Raw genomic sequence first — 18,233 nt, forward strand, 5'->3', positions numbered from 1 at the left:
CTTTCCAGAAGGTTTTCTTTTTACCTGGAACAGTTGCTCTCTAAGCAAGGGGCCCACGGGTACCAGTGACCCAGCTTGACCTAGCTAATATGTCCCTCTACTCAAGTAAGAATTTGGGGGTTTCCTTGGTGGATGAGAGGAAAGTAGGGGCACTGGACTGTCTGTATAATTAGTAGCCATCTGTGTGAACACATGTGTCCAGTCAGCCATCTATGAGAACACAGAGAAGTTGACCTCCTGGGAGTCTTGGCTTGCCTGTGGCATTGGTGAACTTCCGTGTCTGCAGAGGTCATGGTCTCTACTGGCTCCTCCTAGTCCAGTTGTGAATAGGTCATCTGGACTCTGGTGGGTCCATCTTGGTCCTAGAACTATTGTGAACATTATCTTAACCCTTTTCAGGACCGAGGGGCAGGCCTTTTGTGAACGCGGGAGGAGAGAGTGGGCAGACCTGAGTGCTCTAGGCTTGAACTCTGAGCACTCCCAAAGGTGGAGTCCATCCTCACAAGAGTTCTGACTTTGCACTTGGCCCTGAGATCCTTTGTCTCCTGCCCATGCTCCTGCTCATTCTCACTCCATCTAATACCCGTATGTACTCCCCTGCCTCCTCAGCAGAAGGCTGGCTCTTCAGTCACCTGAGCAGCCATGCTAAGCAGTTCAAATCTGGCCCTTCTCTCTGGAATTCCTGTAGTGCTTGCCCACAAACATCTGCTGGTGACCTGCAGTGCCCCAGAATCATTCTCGGGGTGCTTTGCTACCAGAAAGGATTGAGGGGGCAGGGTGTCTAAGTCAGGGCACAGATTCAGTGAGATCAAAATCCAAAAGAGAGGGAGACCTCCAGAGAATGTTCTCTCACAAACAAATGACTGTGTGTGAGAAAAGATGCCAAAGCCCCACTCGTGTGTCCTGATAGTGAAGGCTAGGCAGCCACGATCACGACTTTTATAGTTTCCCTCGTCTGAAGGGGCAGAAGTCCTCCTGAGTCTCCACCTAAGAGGATTTTGTCACAAAGACCTAGTGACCCCTAGCATTGTGTGTTCCGAAGATCATGAGATTGTCCTGATGTCCAAACATGCCCCAGGAGGAAGATGCTCATAGCCCAGCAGACTAGCAGCCGCCTGCTGCAGGTCCCCCTGTGAATGAGGCAGTAATGATTGACATGTGCCACCTGACTCATCAGTTAGAGGATGGTCACTGGCCACCTGAAGGTCCTTGTGGCTGCTCCCTGGAAGAAATTCCACTTGGAGAAATGCTTGATGTTACCTGTGAAGAGACTAAATCCCAACATTAAAGAAAAAAAAAAAGTCTTGTTAGGTTGGGTTAAAAAATGACATTATCGCCGGGCGGTGGTGGCGCACGCCTTTAATCCCAGCACTCGGGAGGCAGAGCCAGGCGGATCTCTGTGAGTTCGAGGCCAGCCTGGGCTACCAAGTGAGTTCCAGGAAAAGGCGCAAAGCTACACAGAGAAACCCTGTCTCGAAAAACCAAAAAAAAAAAAAAAAAAAAAAAAAATGACATTATCATAGTGTGTCATTACAAGATATACACTGAAAACATTCTTAATTAGAAATGAAAAGAGATGCTAAAATCACAAATGGGAGGTGGGAATAGTGATGCTATGGCAAAGTGAAATTAAGTTTCAAACAAATAATATATGAAGAGGGAGCAGTAATGCACAGAGTACCAGTGTCCCAGGCTTTATGAAGCAGTGACAGAACCCAGACACTTAAATGCACCAAACAACACAGCTTCTATCGGTGCTTTGCATGGTCTTAAAATAAAACATAGGTCTAGTAAACGAGAGTCACCCGAAACTACCCAGTCATTCACTCTCAAGCTTAACCCTGTAGACAAATGCGAAATTTATGCCTTTTGAATCCAGTTTTCATGGGGTCACAAATCTCTAAAATTGCTTATGTCCCTTAAGCATGGTGGTGCACACCTTTAGTCCCAGCACTTGGGAGGCAGAGGTAGGCAAATCTCAGTGGGTTCAAAGCCAGCTTGGTCTGTATAGAAAATTCCAGGATATCCTAGGCTACATAGTGAGACCTTGTCTCAAAATATTTAAATTTATGTTTTTAAAGTGTTTATGTCTGGAGTCAGAGACAAGAGGACCAGGAATTTAAATCCACCCTCAGCTACATAGTGAGTTCAAAGCTAACCTGGGTTCCATAAGACCTGTCTCTGAGAGAGGCATGGTGTGGGGTGGGGGTGGGTTCTTATATCCATGACTATGGATCTTCAGCTGTGATGCTGGAAAGAACATGTGTTTGAACGAGACAGCCCTGAACTCCCAGCCATCTTGAGGCAAGTTACGTAACTTGCAGTCTTTTCCTAGAACTAACCAGGGTGGGGGTGTGATTCTTACATCTGAGTGATTATGAGAGCAAGTATGGCTATGAGATCTTTTCCTGAGCTCTCTAGCATGATTTCCACATAAGCCAGGACTTCAAAAGCAAGCCCCCATCCGCTCTTCTGCACCAGCTTCTGCTGAGTCAGGCAGCATATTCCTACATTGGCTTTAGCAGGAAAATCACAGCTGCCGGTGTGGGCGGCCATGATCTCATTCCTAACAGCGGTCACAGTGTAGTCTTGGGGAAGCAAAGCACACGGGCTCAAACTCCTACAGTCCTGTGCATTTTCCGTGTGAATTCAGCAAGGTTGCTTGACCTCTCTGAGCCTGGTCTGTAAAGTCTGAGGGTGCTTCCCACTTTGTGGGGTGCAGCAAGATTGGAGAATGTGTCAGCAGAGCTGGTAAATGCCCAGATGAGGAAGAGGAATAACATGTCAGCTTTAAAAATCCTGGCACCTCATTGAGAATTACAGAGGAGTTAGCCAGAGTAGGGCCAGGCAGTGCAGTCTTGAGCTGGCTCTCTGCTGCTGGTCCACACGTACATGTTAGCCCAAGATTTGCTTGTACAGAGTGGTCTGTAGAGCTACATGGGGCATAGACTCCACTCGTCCTGCTTAGACCAAGGCCCCTGTTCCTCCATTTGGAGGATGGCCCACTTCCCATCTTCCCTCTCTTTCCTCAGGCCTAGAAGGCTGGAGGAAGCTGGTTCTGCTTGGAGGTGTTGGCCTGGGTGACTGCTTGTGATACAAGATTCCAAACACTATGTGGCAGCATTCCTCCTTAGCATCAGTCAGTCTGGGCTGCAAAGGTGGGGCCAAGGCAGACAGGCTTCACTTTGCCCAGAGGCTCTGTGATGGACAGGTCTGCCTGAGGTGCTGGTCTGGGGCTGAGACAATTGTTCCCAAGAGCTGTTTTTGAAAACTTCTAAGGGGAAATGGTGAAAGGTCATGGAGAGTTATTGGCTGATGCAGACCCCTGGCTAAGGGTGCAGTGCATAGGACCCAGAGAGGCAAACTAAGGTTGACCCCAAGGATGGAGTCATTGAAGTATATCGCATGTTACTGCAGTGGTGTTAGATCCAAATCCACTGGACTTGGTGGTGCACACCTTTAGTGCCCACACTGGGAGGAAGAAACAGGCAGGGCTCTATGAGTTTGAGGCCAGCCTGGTCTACATAGTTAGTTCTAGACCAACAAACAAACAAAATGAGAGAGAGAGAGAGAGAGAGAGAGAGAGAGAGAGAGAGAGAGAGAGAGAGAGAGAGAGATCCAAATCCACATCCAAAAGTCCATGATAAGCCAAATATCAGAGATTTTTAAATAAAGGCCTCCTTCAACCCTTTGCTTTCCACACTCACCCTCTCAGCAGCTGGTCACAGCCTGCTGGATCCAGCTTTGAGGCAGGAAGGAGGTAGTGGCATATCCCTGGGCCTCCGTTTCTCTGTTTCAGGTGAAGGATTTTGGTGTGCAGGGTCTCTCTGCTTCCACATTTTCTGGGGTGCGTAGCCCATTCCCAGCTTGCCCCCCAGCTTGTCGTCTGCTGTAAGGTCCATCGGCAGCAGCTCTTCTTGTAACTGTATCTGTAGGTGGAGCACATGGCGCCTCTACCTGCGGTGCTCTCTGAAATACAACCCCTGGGCCCAGTTCCAGAAACTCTGCCCAACAGCCCTGACCCTGTTTCAACCCCTGGACTGTGCTGGGGACTGGGGTACTGTCAGACATTCTTCAGGGACCTCAGCTCACCCCACAGTTCTGGTGCAGACAGCAGGTATGGCGGAGCAGGAGTCAGACAGGACAGGGATGGCGCAGCCCTGTGGGGGCTTAGTACACTTTGCAGTGGTGGGGCCCTGTAGACAGAGGTAACTTGTACATACGGGTTTTCCCAAGTAGACAGAAGAGAAAGAAAGAACTTCTATGACCACGATGGTGCTGACATGACAGTTTGTTAATGACAGCCATGGGAGTTGAGGGCAGTGACCTAGTCAGGTGGCAGCCCCCCACCTCCCGAATGTCACTTCTTGGGTATTAATGTCAGAGCAAGGCCACTCTGTCCAAGGTACCAGGGGTTTCTGAAAACCAGAATCCTGGTGACCCTGGAGTTGTGGGGGTGCCTATGGAGGCAGAAGCCCCTTGTGTCTTGGGGCTTTGGGGTGCATGGACATTGGCACTCTGGACTGTGTCGCTAGGTTAGGCACTGGGGACTCTGGCAATAGAGTAGGGATGATGCAAAGCCCCCAGGAGGCAGTGGCCAGTGAGTGCCTCTGCCATCTTGTAGGCACAGTGCGGCTGGGGAAGACTCTCGGGTCTACCTAGAGCATGGGGACAGCAGACTGTGGCCACTTTCCCCAGGAGGAGCAGAAATACCACAGGCTATACCCATCACAGTGTGAATACAGGAATAGACGCTAAACTGCCCCGTAGGCCATGCCAGCTATAGAGCAGGACCCAGGCATCAGAGTTCATTCTTAAAGGTAGGGCAGAGTTGATCAGACAGGCAAGGTTCAAAGACTTCTGAGGCAGGTATGAAAGGCATACCCGCAGGGCAGGTATCCTGGGTACTCACCTTCCAAAGTCCAGCTTTGCCATCTGGCTGTCACCTAAACCTGTCAAACACCCTCCTCCTCCTCCTCCTCCAGTTGTGTGAGGACCCAGCAAGCATTGGGGGCTGTCTCCCAGCCCCCCATACTGCCTGCCCCATGCAACCTGCCTCTTGCCGGCCTCTCTCTCTTTCTCTCTTCCAGAACGCCAACGTGGCCCCTTGTGGAGCAGACCCGGATGCCAGTTGGGGCACTCGAGGTACACACAATGGGGACCCCTGTGGGTCTCTGGCTAGGCAGAATCACTAGCACATGTCTACCAGTCTCATTCTGAGACGTCCCTCTGGGACCTGCTGGCAGAAGGCTCTGCACCATGGATGAAGGGTCTCCTGGGGATACCTGTTGACCCCTCAGCTCTTCCATCCTGTGCTGCAGGGGCGTGTCATGGCTTTTTAGGTGCTGTGAATCTCTTGGAATAGGGCACAGAGTCACAAGCAAACAGCTTCTAGGGCCCGAGCTGAACAGTGTAGGTCAAACCCCGTCTCCGGCTCTCACTCACTATGTATCTGCTGGCATGCGTGTGAGTGGCCACCTGGTCGTGTGGCAGGTACCCCACTAATGGCTACTCTCCCAACTCTGAGCAGGGCCGTGCACCTGGCCATGCTCACCTCCTTGTTACCCTCTGGAATGCTGGGGGAACCCTGCTCTTGCGTACCAGTTCACATACAGATGGCAGCGCCAGCGCGTCACAGCTTGCTCTTGAAGTGGTTGTCCCAGTCTCCAGCCTCAGAGCTGGCACTTCAGAGTCCCAAGTGGGAAGATCAAGGGCCTGCCTCATGCGGGCATCTTCCCTCCAGAGCGACCGGAGGCCAGGATTCCAGCGGCCCTTCCTGTATGTGTGGAGCACCTGCCATCCGCACCGCTTTAACTTCGATGCAATGACACCTTAAGTCTAAGGGAAAACCTTGTCGGAAGGGGTGTACAGTGCTTGGCAGTTTACAGTAGGAAGCAAAGCATGATGAAGAGGGGCCGGGGTGTGGCTTGGGTGGTAGTGTGCTTGCCTCGCATACGTAAAACTCTGGGCTTTATCCCCAGCAGCACATGTATGATGGTGCATACTGTAATCCCAGCACTTGGGATGGGAAGGCAGGGGAACCGGGAGTTCAAGGTCACCCTCAGCTACATAGTAAGTTCAAAGCTAGCCTAGGCTCAGTGAGACCTTGTTTTAAAAGGGGGGGACAGTAGGAGACTGGGGTGACAGGATACGTACTGGTAAAGGTGTCAGACTCCACAACACCCTTCGGAAAGTTTTCCCTGGAGAACCTGCCGCATGTCTGGGTAAACTGAGATGGGTGTCTTTCTCAGAGCAGCCCAGAACACCAGGAAAGACATTTCCTAGCCTAGGAGCACAGTGCCACTACCCAGCTTCCAGGGTGGCCTCCAGCCTCCTGGCCATGCCTCCTGCTCTCAATATTCTGTGGGAGACCCTTGGTCCCTCCCTTGAAATCCAAGACCAGAGGCCCATGAAGGCTGCTCAGAGACCAAGCATGAACCTGCTGATTGGGGGGTGGGGGTTGCCCAGGAAGAGGATTGTACCCATCCTGGGCATGGATTCTTTCATTCCTAAACCAGCCCTGTGGTCTCTGCTCTTCTCTTACAGAGTACAAGGTAAGGGGTCTCCTGCACTAACTGACCTCTCCCACCGCGCTGCGCCTGCCCAGGTTAAAAGTTCCTTTCTGTTGCATTTCCTCTATGAAATGTGCATGTCTGTCCACAGTCCACACACGTATGTATCCTGGTTTGCCTTTTGGTCAGCCCAGGGGTCCTTGCCTCTGAGATAACTCTGTGATGTCTTCCCTGCAGATATACCCATATGACTCCCTTATCGTAACAAACCGAATCCGGGTGAAACTGCCCAAAGATGTGGACCGGACGCGGCTGGAGGTAAGGCAAGGTAGGGAGGTATCCATTGAGACTCTACAGGCCTCAGCCACAAGACAAGGTTCCCACGCACATACACACCAGGAGGTGGTGCCGCTGTGGTGACAGAACAGGGCTCAGAACCAAGGACACAGGGATCTCCAAAGGCAAAGAAACAGGGTCACAGACCCAACTCTGCTGGCTTTGCAGAGGGGCCCTGGCTTCTGGCTGGGGTAGGGAAGGCCAGGTAGCACGGTGCACCAAGGGGCCCACAGTGGTCCCATCCAACGTGCTGCTATGAAAAGATGGGCCAACTTGAAGGAGGAACTTCTGGCCTGCTCTGCTGATCTAGAACAGGCAGTTCATCCGCGGAAGACAAGTGTGTGTCTGAAAGGTCCATGCAGCTTCAGCAGAGTAGTGTGAGATGGTGCACTGTGCCCAGGAGGACAGACTCTGCTAAGCACTCTATGGCAAGGCTAAAATGCCCTATTCATGCTTTTCTGTTCGTTCAAAACCACCCCACAGTCATCAACATCTGTAGGGGGGTAGGGGGATCCCCCTCTTGAGCTTCACACATAGGCACTGCCTTTCCATGCCTCTTGCTGGGGTGAGGGCATCTCCAGGCTCCTGAGGGCAGAGGCTACCTCCCTTCCTGTGCCTCACGCAAGTACTAGACTCCATCCAAACCTCTCATGGGGCAGCGGCTTTGTGTGTGACCAGGCACAGGATCAAGAGAAATAGACATATCCAAGGAGGCCCAACAGGGCTGGGGCTTTGGGAGGTTGGCAGAGCAGAAACCCCGTAGATAGTTCCACAAGAGGTGGCCTCTAACGTGGCACAGATGGGTCTGGGACTGTGCTGGGGCACAGAGTGCCAAGGTCCTCTCTGTGTTACAGAGAACATGCTCAGGCTTGTCCAAAGCCAATCAGGACTTTCATGGGCAACAGAACAGAAGGCATCTGTTCAGAGCTTATGGGATGTGACCCTGGCAGGGATGGTATCGTAGCAGAGTACTGGCTTTCCTCAGCTGGCCAGTCGTGTGCCCTTGAGCCTTCGTCTCTACTTAGGATGAAAACCCAGAGCTGCTTAAGAGAGTCATTGTGCAGTCTGAGGTCATTTGAAGCCCTTCCCTGGGGCCTGGTAAACAGTAGCCCCTCTGCACATTAGTGGCAGCAGAAAAGAGACAGGTGATTGGGGCTGATGCACAGGGAGGGGGACTCCCTTAGACCCATAGTGACTTACACTAGAAACCAATGGAGTCACATGACTGAAGGGCCCCTTCCAGTGTGGCTGCATCAAGGACTAAGCAGTATTTCCATACCCAGTGACTGTTCTTCGTCTACATTGGCTGCAGTGAGACTCTTTCACCTCCCCCCAGAGCTCAAGGTCTCTGGGGAAGAAGAGGGAACCCTCTCTATTATCTGTCTTCATACAACCCACACTGAGCCTCTGGGTGGTCATTACCCCACCCTACCCCTAAACCAACCAGTTCTCCCCAGGGCATATAATGAGCAGAGCAACCAGTTCATCTGGAGTTAAGGGGGCTGCTGGTGTCACCTGAGCTGGAGAGACCCAGGTCGTTCCTGGAAGAAACTAAGAGCTGCCACCTGAGATGGAAAGAGGCTGCTGGGCAACAGGCGGGTGGCAAGTGTCCACCGCAAGGACAGTCGGGGAGGGGACAGTACAGCATAGCAGAACACAGCGAGATCTCCAATAAGTAGCCCCTCGGAGCAGCCAGTCGGCATGGTGGGTACCCGTCATACCAGCCAAGGATCCACGGAGCCAAAGCCCTGGTTAGCAGGGTACTTGAAGCTCATTGCAAACGAGGAAAGGCCACGGGAGCATTTTTGTGTATTTTGATGTGTGTCTCATTCACGGGAAGGGCCAGCAGCTGGGCTGGCTAGGGGGCTGTATGAGATTGTCAGGGTAGGGCGAGGCTAGAGCCCACTAAGGGACAGGGCTCTGCCTATGGTCTTGGAGACTAGGGCTCAGGAGTCCTTGCCTGAGTGTCAACTGTGACATTGGTATCAGTGGCTCACAGTGGGGCGTCTCAGCCTCTAGCTGAAGCTGGGCTTGTTGATGGTAGGGTCATGGCCAAGAGCACTGCTACTGTATAAAGAGGGTACTGCTGGCCATTGGCAGCTCATGGGTCAGGATAGGCCTAGAGGGGTCCCTATTTGCTGTGTGTCTTGGCTCTTTAAAAGGTGTGTCCTTGTGGGTTACTGAGGGTGCTTGGACTAAATGCTTCAACCTTCGATGATGCTCAGAGCTCAGATGACATCAGTAGCAGCTCCTGCAGCCCCCTGAGAGCCTGCTGGGGCTCCCTGCTTCCCTTTAGGGCTAGGGCGTGTCTCAAGTGACTTCTGCTTTGCTTGTGAATATGCCTGCTGAAGCCAGCTGTAGCCTCGGGAGGGGATTCAACTTTTCCTATTCAGGTGAACACACCCAAGAGTGGGACTCTCCGCTCTTCTTCCCCTTCCAGCTCAGCCAGCCCCAGGAATTGGAACAGTTGCCACAGTGGGACACATCTGTCCTTTCTTCCTTGTCAGCTTGGGGACAGTGGTGTGGTCCTGGAAGGAGTGTGGTGGGGCTTTCTTGCAGGAGCAGACCCCACACACACACACACACACACACTCCCACCCTGTGTTTGTGTCATGGGAGAGAGCTTTAGTTTTATAGTGAAACCAAGTTATAACTTGTAAAGATCCAGAAAGCCACAAAGAGGAATGGGAAGTGGAAAAACCTTCTGGGAGTTCCCAGTGCCATCTCTTCAGGGTGGACAAGCTTCCACAAACCTCTCTTGTACCACTTTGGCAGTAACGGAGCTGTCTTTTGGGTAAGGAAGGCTGACTGTGTACTCAACTCATCACCTACTTTCCCCCTGAGGTTGGATACAGACCTTTTCTGTGCCAGTCCATGTCACTCTGCCCCCACCTGGCCAAGCAGCCACAGGAAGGCCAGCTTCCCGAAGGGTCCTAAGGACAGCATTGCCACTCACAAGCTCATTGGCTAAGCTTGTCATTTGGCATCACTTGCTGCAAGGCAGGCTGGGAAGTGAAGTTAGCCATGTACAGGAAGAGGCTGTGGATGTGGTGGGCAGCAGATGGTGTCCTCTGTAGCTCTTCAGGATTTGTCCCCTGACTGCTGACCATTATCATCGAAACTCAGTGTCGTAGTTGTTGGCCAAGTGTCCCAGTCATTCATAGACATGGGTACTGACTGGGACCCTAGGGAAGTCTTTGAGCAAAAACAGACATGAGCCTAATAGAGAGGTGTCCATCAGCTGATTATCCAAATGAGTATGCAGAACCACATGCCAGCATTCATGCTCTGAAGGTCAGGAACCTGGGCTTCTCTGTTTCGAATGAGTAGATGATAATGGTGTAGTAAGCATACTTGTATGTGTGTGCCTGAGTGTGTGAGGGTTTTGTTAGAAAACTACGTGTGCAAAGGCCAGGGAGCAGAAGGGAACCTGGGCTGTTTGAGGAAGTGGACCTACAAGACTATACCTGAGCAGGTAGAGAGAAGGCTAGACCAGGCCTCATGGGGCTCTGCGCTGTGCTAAGCGGCTTGGCTATTAGCCTAGTGATAGTAACAAGGTTTGGCGTACAGTTTACAACATGTCCTGTGGCTGTATTGTGGAGTTTAGACTGGCAGTGAATACAGAGGGAGAGATGAGGGGCCATGTGAGTCATCTAGGAAGCACGATGGTAACTTGGATAGGGGTAGCATGACTGCAGGTGAGATGTAGATGAATTCAGGCAGTGTTTGGAAAGTCAAGGTCGCAGACCTTAAATATGAAGAGTGTGCTGTGGACAGGGCATTCCTGACATAACTGTGGCCAGCCTGGGAGGGATGGTATGTGGTGGTCTTCCAGAAGAGCAAGGTGCACTGGGGTCAATGATGATGGCATTTGGGCACAGCCTTGCAGCAGTTAAAGGTGCCACACAGGTGCTCAGTTCTGGACCATGTGTGATGAAGGTCAGTGACTTGTGGTCCAGTTGTGAAGGTCCTCTTTGACTGTGCAGGGAGTCAGATGCATCACACAACATCCATACATGGAGCAAAAACCAGGTCTCCATCCCCAGAGATGTCCTGGAAGATCTAAATCTCAGTCCTTGGCCATTGTACACCAAGGACCTCCTTCCCAGAGAGAACCAACCACCCGTGTGTTCTGAATGCTTGAATTCTGAAGACCTTCTGGGCCCAGAATTCCCAGTCCAAGGGACAGGATCTCTGTTGGCCCCAGATGGAATAACATGTCCTAATCTGAGCCATTCCCTGCATGCCCTGCCCTGTTCATCAAAGGTGGCATTGTTTTGCTTCCAAGATAGTCTTCCACTATCCCCAATGGTATCATGGGAGGGGCTGAGCACTTGGAGTCAGTGCGAGCTAGTGAATCTAGTCTCTGTAATGTCTACCTGTGTGGCTGTGGACAAGTAACTTAGCCATTCTGGGCCTGATCTCTCACCCGTCAGGTGACAAGGGTCGCACCTGCCCTTTGGACAACTGCAAGCATTTAAATGGAGGTTCAGAAACACTTAATTGAGCATCTACAGGGTTAAGCAGCAGGTGGCCACCTGTGTGCACACTATCCTCCAAACTGAGTGATATCCCTGCGGATGCCAAGCTTGCCCTGGAGAAGGGCCATGGATGTGGTCCAAAATGATGATTGCTGAAAACAGGAAGAAGTAGTGTTACCATGTACACGGATGCAGGGCAGTGCAGTCAGCTGTGGGAACAAAGTGCTTTTGTAGTGCTCTGTGTGGCAGACACAGACAGCATGAACATGGCTAAGCACGGCAGATAGTGCTGCTGTCCCTTCTGTGTGGTCGGCTCTGTTCCAAGCACATGGCAGATTTTAACACTTTTTTCACAACACCACGAGGCATCCAGACAGCTTCCAGGGCCATGGTTCCCAAGAGGCAGAGATGGGATTCGGCACTCAGAGCCACTCTGCTAGCCGACTTCTGGATCAATTACAATATGTAAACGAATTGCCAAATGAACCTATCTTTAAATTGCTTTTCTCATTATATTTCCTCACACCTGTGAAGACTGATACACAGACCTTTGCATTCATACACATGCACACAAATACACAGACATATACAAACATGCATATGCAGGTGTGTAACACATGCCAAGGCGCATGCTCAGAGGAGAGCTTCACAAATCTTGGGGCTGGTACTTCTGAAATGTGGTGATTCAGGAGGCTGAGCTCAGGACTTGGCTGTCCAAGTTCTGTTGAGTTCCAATGCCGGGCAGAGGATCTGTTAGTGTCTCCTGGTAGGAAGGGCCTCTGGCTAGCCAGGTGCCCTCCCCAGCAGGAAGAACTATGGGGTGTAGCTGACTACAGGGGCTGAACTACATGTTCAGCTATTTCGTGGCCCCTGGCTTCTTAGGCACTTGCCAACGCCAAGGGCTCCAAGCTTCTTCCATAGCTACAGAAAGAGAGACCGGCATGGCGCCTTTCCAGGGAGCGGGCCAGTCTCACTCCTGGGGGACACCGTTGCATGGTGGGAAGTCCTAGGACCTTCATCACTGTTCTCTCTGCATCACCAGGAACATCTCCAAATTCTATAGCCCCTGAATCAAATGTCACCTCTTCCAGAGGTGAGGCTGCCTGGGTCGTAGTACCCAAGAGGGCCCCAAGGTCACACCGAGTCCCATGCACCAAAGTCCAGCTAATCTGGATGACCCTCAGCTCCAGAAGGGCAGTGGGTCTCTGCTCATGGTTTTCTCCCTTCCTTCCTCAGGGAACACGTGTGTGACTGTTGTCCCCTGGCACCCCTTCTGCCCCCTGCCTCTGCTCACTGCAGCTCCACAGTGAGCTTCCTGGTAGCTGACATTCACCAGACCCCTCCCCAGGTCTATCTGTCCTGCCACACAGCACTCAAGTACTTCTTCTCCACCTGAAGCATGAAGGGCCTGGGGGGAGGGCCTCTGAACCCCTCATGGTCACCCTTGGTCAGCAGGGTCCAGGGTGCTCTGTCCTCATCATACTGGATGGATAAGTTTGAGCAGGGAAAGGACACTTGAACCTCGGGTCCTCACTCCCCAGGTGCAGTCACCCTGGGCTTACTGCACCAGCAAACACATGCCCAGCCTCAGGGAGTGTGAGGACAGGACCAGCAGGGAAACCCTAGGCCCTCTGCAGCAGCTTCTTCCCAGTCAGCAGGCCCTGGTGGCCCCAGGAAGAGCTCAGAGCCCCCACCCAGGAGCCACCAATCATTGAGTGACACATTAACATGGCTACATAGTGTCAGCTGCAGACAGGAGCCCCTCCAGCACCTCACCAGCCTTTCTTGATATCTGCATTGGATATACCAATTCTTCCAAGGCCCAGGGCTGGGGGTCTGGTCAAACACTGGTTATAGGCTACTGCAAAGGTGTTTTGTAGGCATGGTTATCAATTACTGTCTATGAGAAAATGATTACCCTAGAAAATGTGGGTGGGCCTCAGCCAAGGGGTTGAAGGCTGTAAGAACCAAAGGAGGAGTAAGCCTGCCTCATCCCCCTCCATGATGAGCCAATCCATCAGGAGTGGGGATGTGATGGGGCTAGGGCCACTGGCCTCAGGTCTTTCCCTGCCAGCTGTCCTGACACCCCTACCACTCCAAGAAATGCACCTTCACAATACCAGCCACCACGTGTGTGCCCCTTCCGTGGTCTCACTTGCAACCAGCTCTCCTGGGCTGTGCAGGGAGCATCACAGAGAATATGATGGGAGTTTGAAGTCAGCCTACACAGTAAGCTCAAGGCCTGCCCGGATTGCATAGTGGGGCCTTGTCTCAAACAACAACCAGCAAAACCAGGGACCATACCTCAAGTCACCTTCCCAACACTTCCATCTCTGGTGGTCCTGTTAAACTGGTCTCATCCCACCCTACCAGGCACCCTTTCCTCTATGGTGCCCTTGGCCTCTCTGAGAGCATCCTACAGTAAGTTGGAAGTGTGGGAGAAGTCCTCAAAGGGCTATGGTGAGACAACACAGTGTCTTCTAAATCTTGGTGGTCGAGGAGTGGACTTCTCAGCATATTGAGTCACCCCCATCTCACCGTTCAGATGGTTCCTTTCTAGCCCAAGATGCTTTTCCTGTTCGCAAGCGTAAGACAGTCCACAGGCTGGGGCCTCCACCTAGGTGAGGCTTGCTGGATTCTGTGAGCATGGCTGTGTGCATGCATGTGTGACTCTAGGTCCCTCTCCCAGATCATCTGCTGGGGCTCTAAGACTCAGAGCACTCAACACAGTCTCAGTGACAAGATTTGTATTTATACTTTTCAGACATTACTACATTCTCTAGTCTGTTCTGAGACAAGATTTCCTATAGCCCAGGCTGGCCTTGAACTTGCTATGTGGCCAAGGCTGACCTCAAACTCCTGATCCTTCTGCCTCAGTTTACCAAATGCTGAGATTGCCTGTGTGTGCCCCCACACCTAACTCTCATCCATTTTTCTATCTTGATTATTACAATGACTCTTAGTTTAGTGTCTTAGCTTTAAAGTTGTGGAATCTGTACTCAATAATTTTTTTAATTGTGGCAAAATTCACTGTTTTTACTATTTTGCAGTGTGCAACTCATGCCTCTGCACTTTCCCAGTTTCACAACCATCATGAGCATCTGGGTCCAGAACATTTTCATCATCCAGAAAGGAAACCCCATCCCCTTCATCAGTCACAGTACCCACCCCCTCCTGCCCCACCCCGGCAATCCACTTCTGTCCTTTTAAGGCCTGCTTTGGACATTACATTCAGTGGAGTTACACAGTATGTGGTACGATTGGCTCTTTGCACTTGGCCTGATGTTTTTGAGGCCTAGAGTTTCATGTCATTCTGGGTTGGATGCTGCTGCAATGCATCTTGTTTTCCTATTGTCCAAAAGTTGGCTTGTTTCTGCGTTTGGCTCTTGGGAAGAATGTAGTGAAGGCGGGCACTTGGGGACCTGTGGGAGTCCCTATTTCTGTTCTGGTGTCTGCTTTGGGCAGGAGAGCTGTTATCCATCACTCTATCACCTTGCTGAGCATCTGTTCACCTCTTTCCCACACAGCAGTCAAGAGGCCCTGCCTGGGAAGGAGGTTGGCAGGAGGTTGTCCTAGCCAAGCCTACGCCCTCTTGTCTTCCTGTTACCTCATCCTCTCTCCAGCTTCCCTCCTGTCTTCCTGGTGAGGGGAAGGGAGGGGCCTGGGAGAGTACCCGAGGTCACTTGAGTGTGCCTCAAGGAACAAGAAGTGGTTTCTTTTCTTTTCCTCTATTTTCTTAGAAGGGCATGTAGGCAGTGAAACAGGGTCTCAACCCATTCTGGTCTTGAACTAGAGGATGACATTAAACTCCTGATCCTCCTACCTGCGCTGTTTATCATCAATGGAAGTCAGGACAGGGACTCAAGCAGGGCAGGAACCTGGAGGCAGGAGCTACAGAGGCCATGGAGGGGTGCTGCTTACTGGCTTGCTCAACATGGCTTGCTCAGTCTGCTTTCTTGTAGAACCCAGGACCACCAGCACAGGGAAGGCACCACCCACATCTTGCTTCTTCTCCTGGCAGCAGCTCCCACCTTCTCTCCAGACTCCGTCTTTCTCCTTCCTGTCTCTCCCGGATTTCCTGTCTGTCTCTAAGCTGCCTTGCCATAGGCCAAATCAGCTTATTTATTAACCAGTGGGAACAACATACATTCACGGCATACAGAAAGACATCCCCCAGCACACTACCCCTTGGCTTTCTCAGCAGGGAGATGGGAATAGAACACATTATACCATCTGAGCAGTCACTGTCACAGTTAAAGAAGGTGGTAAGCAAGACAGCCTAAAGGATTCTACTGAAGGCTCCAAGCAGGCCAGGATCCTGCCTTGGGGCATAGTCATTGAACTTGGCCACGGGGAGGTTTTGTCAGCATGAGTCAAGGGTGCTGTGGTAGCTCCCTGCCAGTCCCTGTATGTCCCTACCAAAACTCTGTCCTCTAGGCTTGTTTCTTTCACTGCAAACAGGCCCTGGACAAGCCAACAAGGTCGCTCATCCTCAGTGGCGGCCCTACTTCAGCAGAGAGACACAGAGCTGGCCTGGCAGACGTGTTGCTCCAAAGCTGTAAACAGATTTCTAGAGCAAAAGCTCCAGAGCCTGAAGTCATGGTAGATCAGGCTTGGCCACTGGCCCTAGCAGGGCTGTTCAGTGGAGTGAGACAAAGGTCAATTTGCAGCTGCCTTGGGAAGGTGGAAAGCAAGCATTCCAGTCATCCCAGGCACTGACATGCTCTTTAGCTATAGACCTATAGAGATAGGTCTGGGGCAGGATGAGAGGGGTGCAGAGTTACTCAGTCCCGGTCCAGCAGGGGCCTGGTTGGTCACTGTGTCACTTCTGGTTCTGCCAGGCGGTCAGCAGTCCTTATCACTTGAGGGACAAGAAGGTTCCTGTGAGGCAATGTTGGGGTTGGGGGGTGAGTGGGATTTCATCATGGGGGATGTGTCTGTGAGTCTCTGTTATTCCTGGAATCCAAGGTAACCGCAGGTTGAGAACAAGGACTGGAGACATCCAGGCTCCTTTTCCGTCTGGAATGGGACACGGTAAACACTGACTGAAAAGCCTCCGTTCTTATCTTTGCACTGGCTATCCTCAAGGGACAGAGATAGGCTTAACCACGCAAGGGTACCCAGTCTACATACGGAATTAAGGAGGTATTAGACCCAAGGGACAGACGTAAAATGCAGGCAAAGGGGCCTGGTCTCCGCGATGCAATTACAATGGGGTTCCAGGCGAGGAGCCAGTGTTTCTCGGAGCATAAGCAACTTCCTCAGGTCCTGTTTCAAACGCCACTGACTGTGCCCGTTTTCCCTTGTCTGAAGAGACACCTGTCGCCTGAGGAGTTCCAGGAAGTGTTTGGGATGAGCATCGAGGAGTTTGACCGCCTGGCCCTGTGGAAGAGGAACGATCTCAAGAAGAAAGCCCTGCTGTTCTGAGAACTGCCAGCCTCTTCCCAGGAGCCTGCTGGGGCGTAGAGCTGAGGGACCCCACTGGCCTCCCCGAAAAATCTCCTCCTGCACCTTGCCTTGCTTCTCTGTGTCAGCGGGGGGCAGGCGGGGTGCCCGTGGGAGGCGGGGCGCGGCCAGGCCCCCCGAGGAGCGTCCAGCAGGCATGGTCCCTTGTGTAGCAAGGATGCTCCCGCTCCGTAGTTTAGGGCCCGGTGCCAGCTTGACCCACTCCTTCCCGCCGCAACTTGGCATCAAGGCCGTGCTGCGGCCAGCTATCCTAGGAGATGGGCCAGGGCATTCAGGCAGCCCAGCACCTCCCCCGTGCCCCTGGTGTGCCCACACCTGTGCTGGGCTGCTGGGCACAGACGCATCTGGGAGGTGGGTGAAAGGTTTGTCAGTGGCAGACCCTGACACAGCAGGGGTGGTGCGTGAGGCTCCTCAGAGCATGAGCAGTAGGCAGGCAGGCTGAGGCAGGGGAGCCAGTCCCATGGCTGGAGAGGCAGCGGGACTGTGATTTTTGCAGTTATTGTGAAGGATCTTTTCTGGGGAATGAATGTTGACCTGACAGGGTGCCCCCACCACACACACACTAGTGCTCTGTGTACTGTGCCCTTCCAAATCACCCCCCTTAGTTGCCTAAATGATATCTTTCAAGTTACACAGAAGTTTTTATTTTATTAAAAAGTATCGCTTCCTTACACATATGAAGACATATATGCAGAGTTTAGTTTTCCGGTCCCTCAGAAGGGGAGCGCCTCCGCCTTACACCCCCACCGTGCGGGCCTCTGTGCTTCCAGTCCTCAGCGATCCTCAGAGACAGGAGCCCATCTGTTGCCCTTCGTCCCTGCCCTTCGTATGTGTCACACAGACCGCCTCGAAGACAGACTCGCTCAGTAGTGCCGTTTGTAAATACATGTGAAGTGTATCGTCTCCTTTTTCCTCACTATCGTTTTCCTAAGTCTCAAAGGGAAGAGCGCCCCCTGATGGCCAAAGCCCTGGAATAAAGGTTTCCCCACTGTGGCCCAGTCTCACAGAAACCTGACCAATCTTCTTCCTAAAGACACTCACTGTAGCCCCCACAACACAAAACACGCATGCGCAGGGTCCATGCTGCCACATGCAGCCCCCACCGACACCGGCACCAGCACCGAGTGCTGTGGGAGAGCTGAGTAGAGGTGGCGCCTCTCCCAACCTGGGTGTCTGGAAGTGGGAGCTAACTGGGGCCCCTGGTGACAGATACAAAAGAGCATGCCTGCCACAGGATGTGTGGGCACTGTAGCCCCGGGTGACTCTAGCTGTCCCCTCCTCTGGCTGTCCTTCTCACTTTCTCACATCCCAGTACATGTTGAGTCTTGTTTTGTGCTGGAGTTCTCACCAACCTGGCTAGGCCATGGAGGGGAACTTTTGGTACTGAATCTGCTTCCTGCCACTTAGCAGTCTGGACCTGCGCAACTGGAAACCCCCC

At 52.2% G+C, this 18,233-nt stretch overlaps 1 protein-coding gene across 1 annotated transcript in view; it reads left to right on the top strand.

The window, feature by feature from the left end:
- Ablim2 (actin binding LIM protein family member 2) overlaps positions 1-17,698 on the top strand; it is a 127,412-nt gene extending 109,714 nt beyond the window's left edge. The window contains exons 19-22 of the mRNA XM_059275756.1: positions 5,091-5,145; positions 6,547-6,554; positions 6,750-6,830; positions 16,643-17,698. Coding sequence (XP_059131739.1) covers positions 5,091-5,145; positions 6,547-6,554; positions 6,750-6,830; positions 16,643-16,756 — 258 coding nt within the window. The 3' untranslated portion in view covers positions 16,757-17,698. The remainder of the gene's footprint in view (positions 1-5,090; positions 5,146-6,546; positions 6,555-6,749; positions 6,831-16,642) is intronic.
- Positions 17,699-18,233: the final 535 nt, after the last annotated feature.

The sequence above is a fragment of the Peromyscus eremicus genome, chromosome 10 (assembly GCF_949786415.1).
Source record: "Peromyscus eremicus chromosome 10, PerEre_H2_v1, whole genome shotgun sequence".
Lineage (NCBI taxonomy): Eukaryota > Metazoa > Chordata > Mammalia > Rodentia > Cricetidae > Peromyscus > Peromyscus eremicus.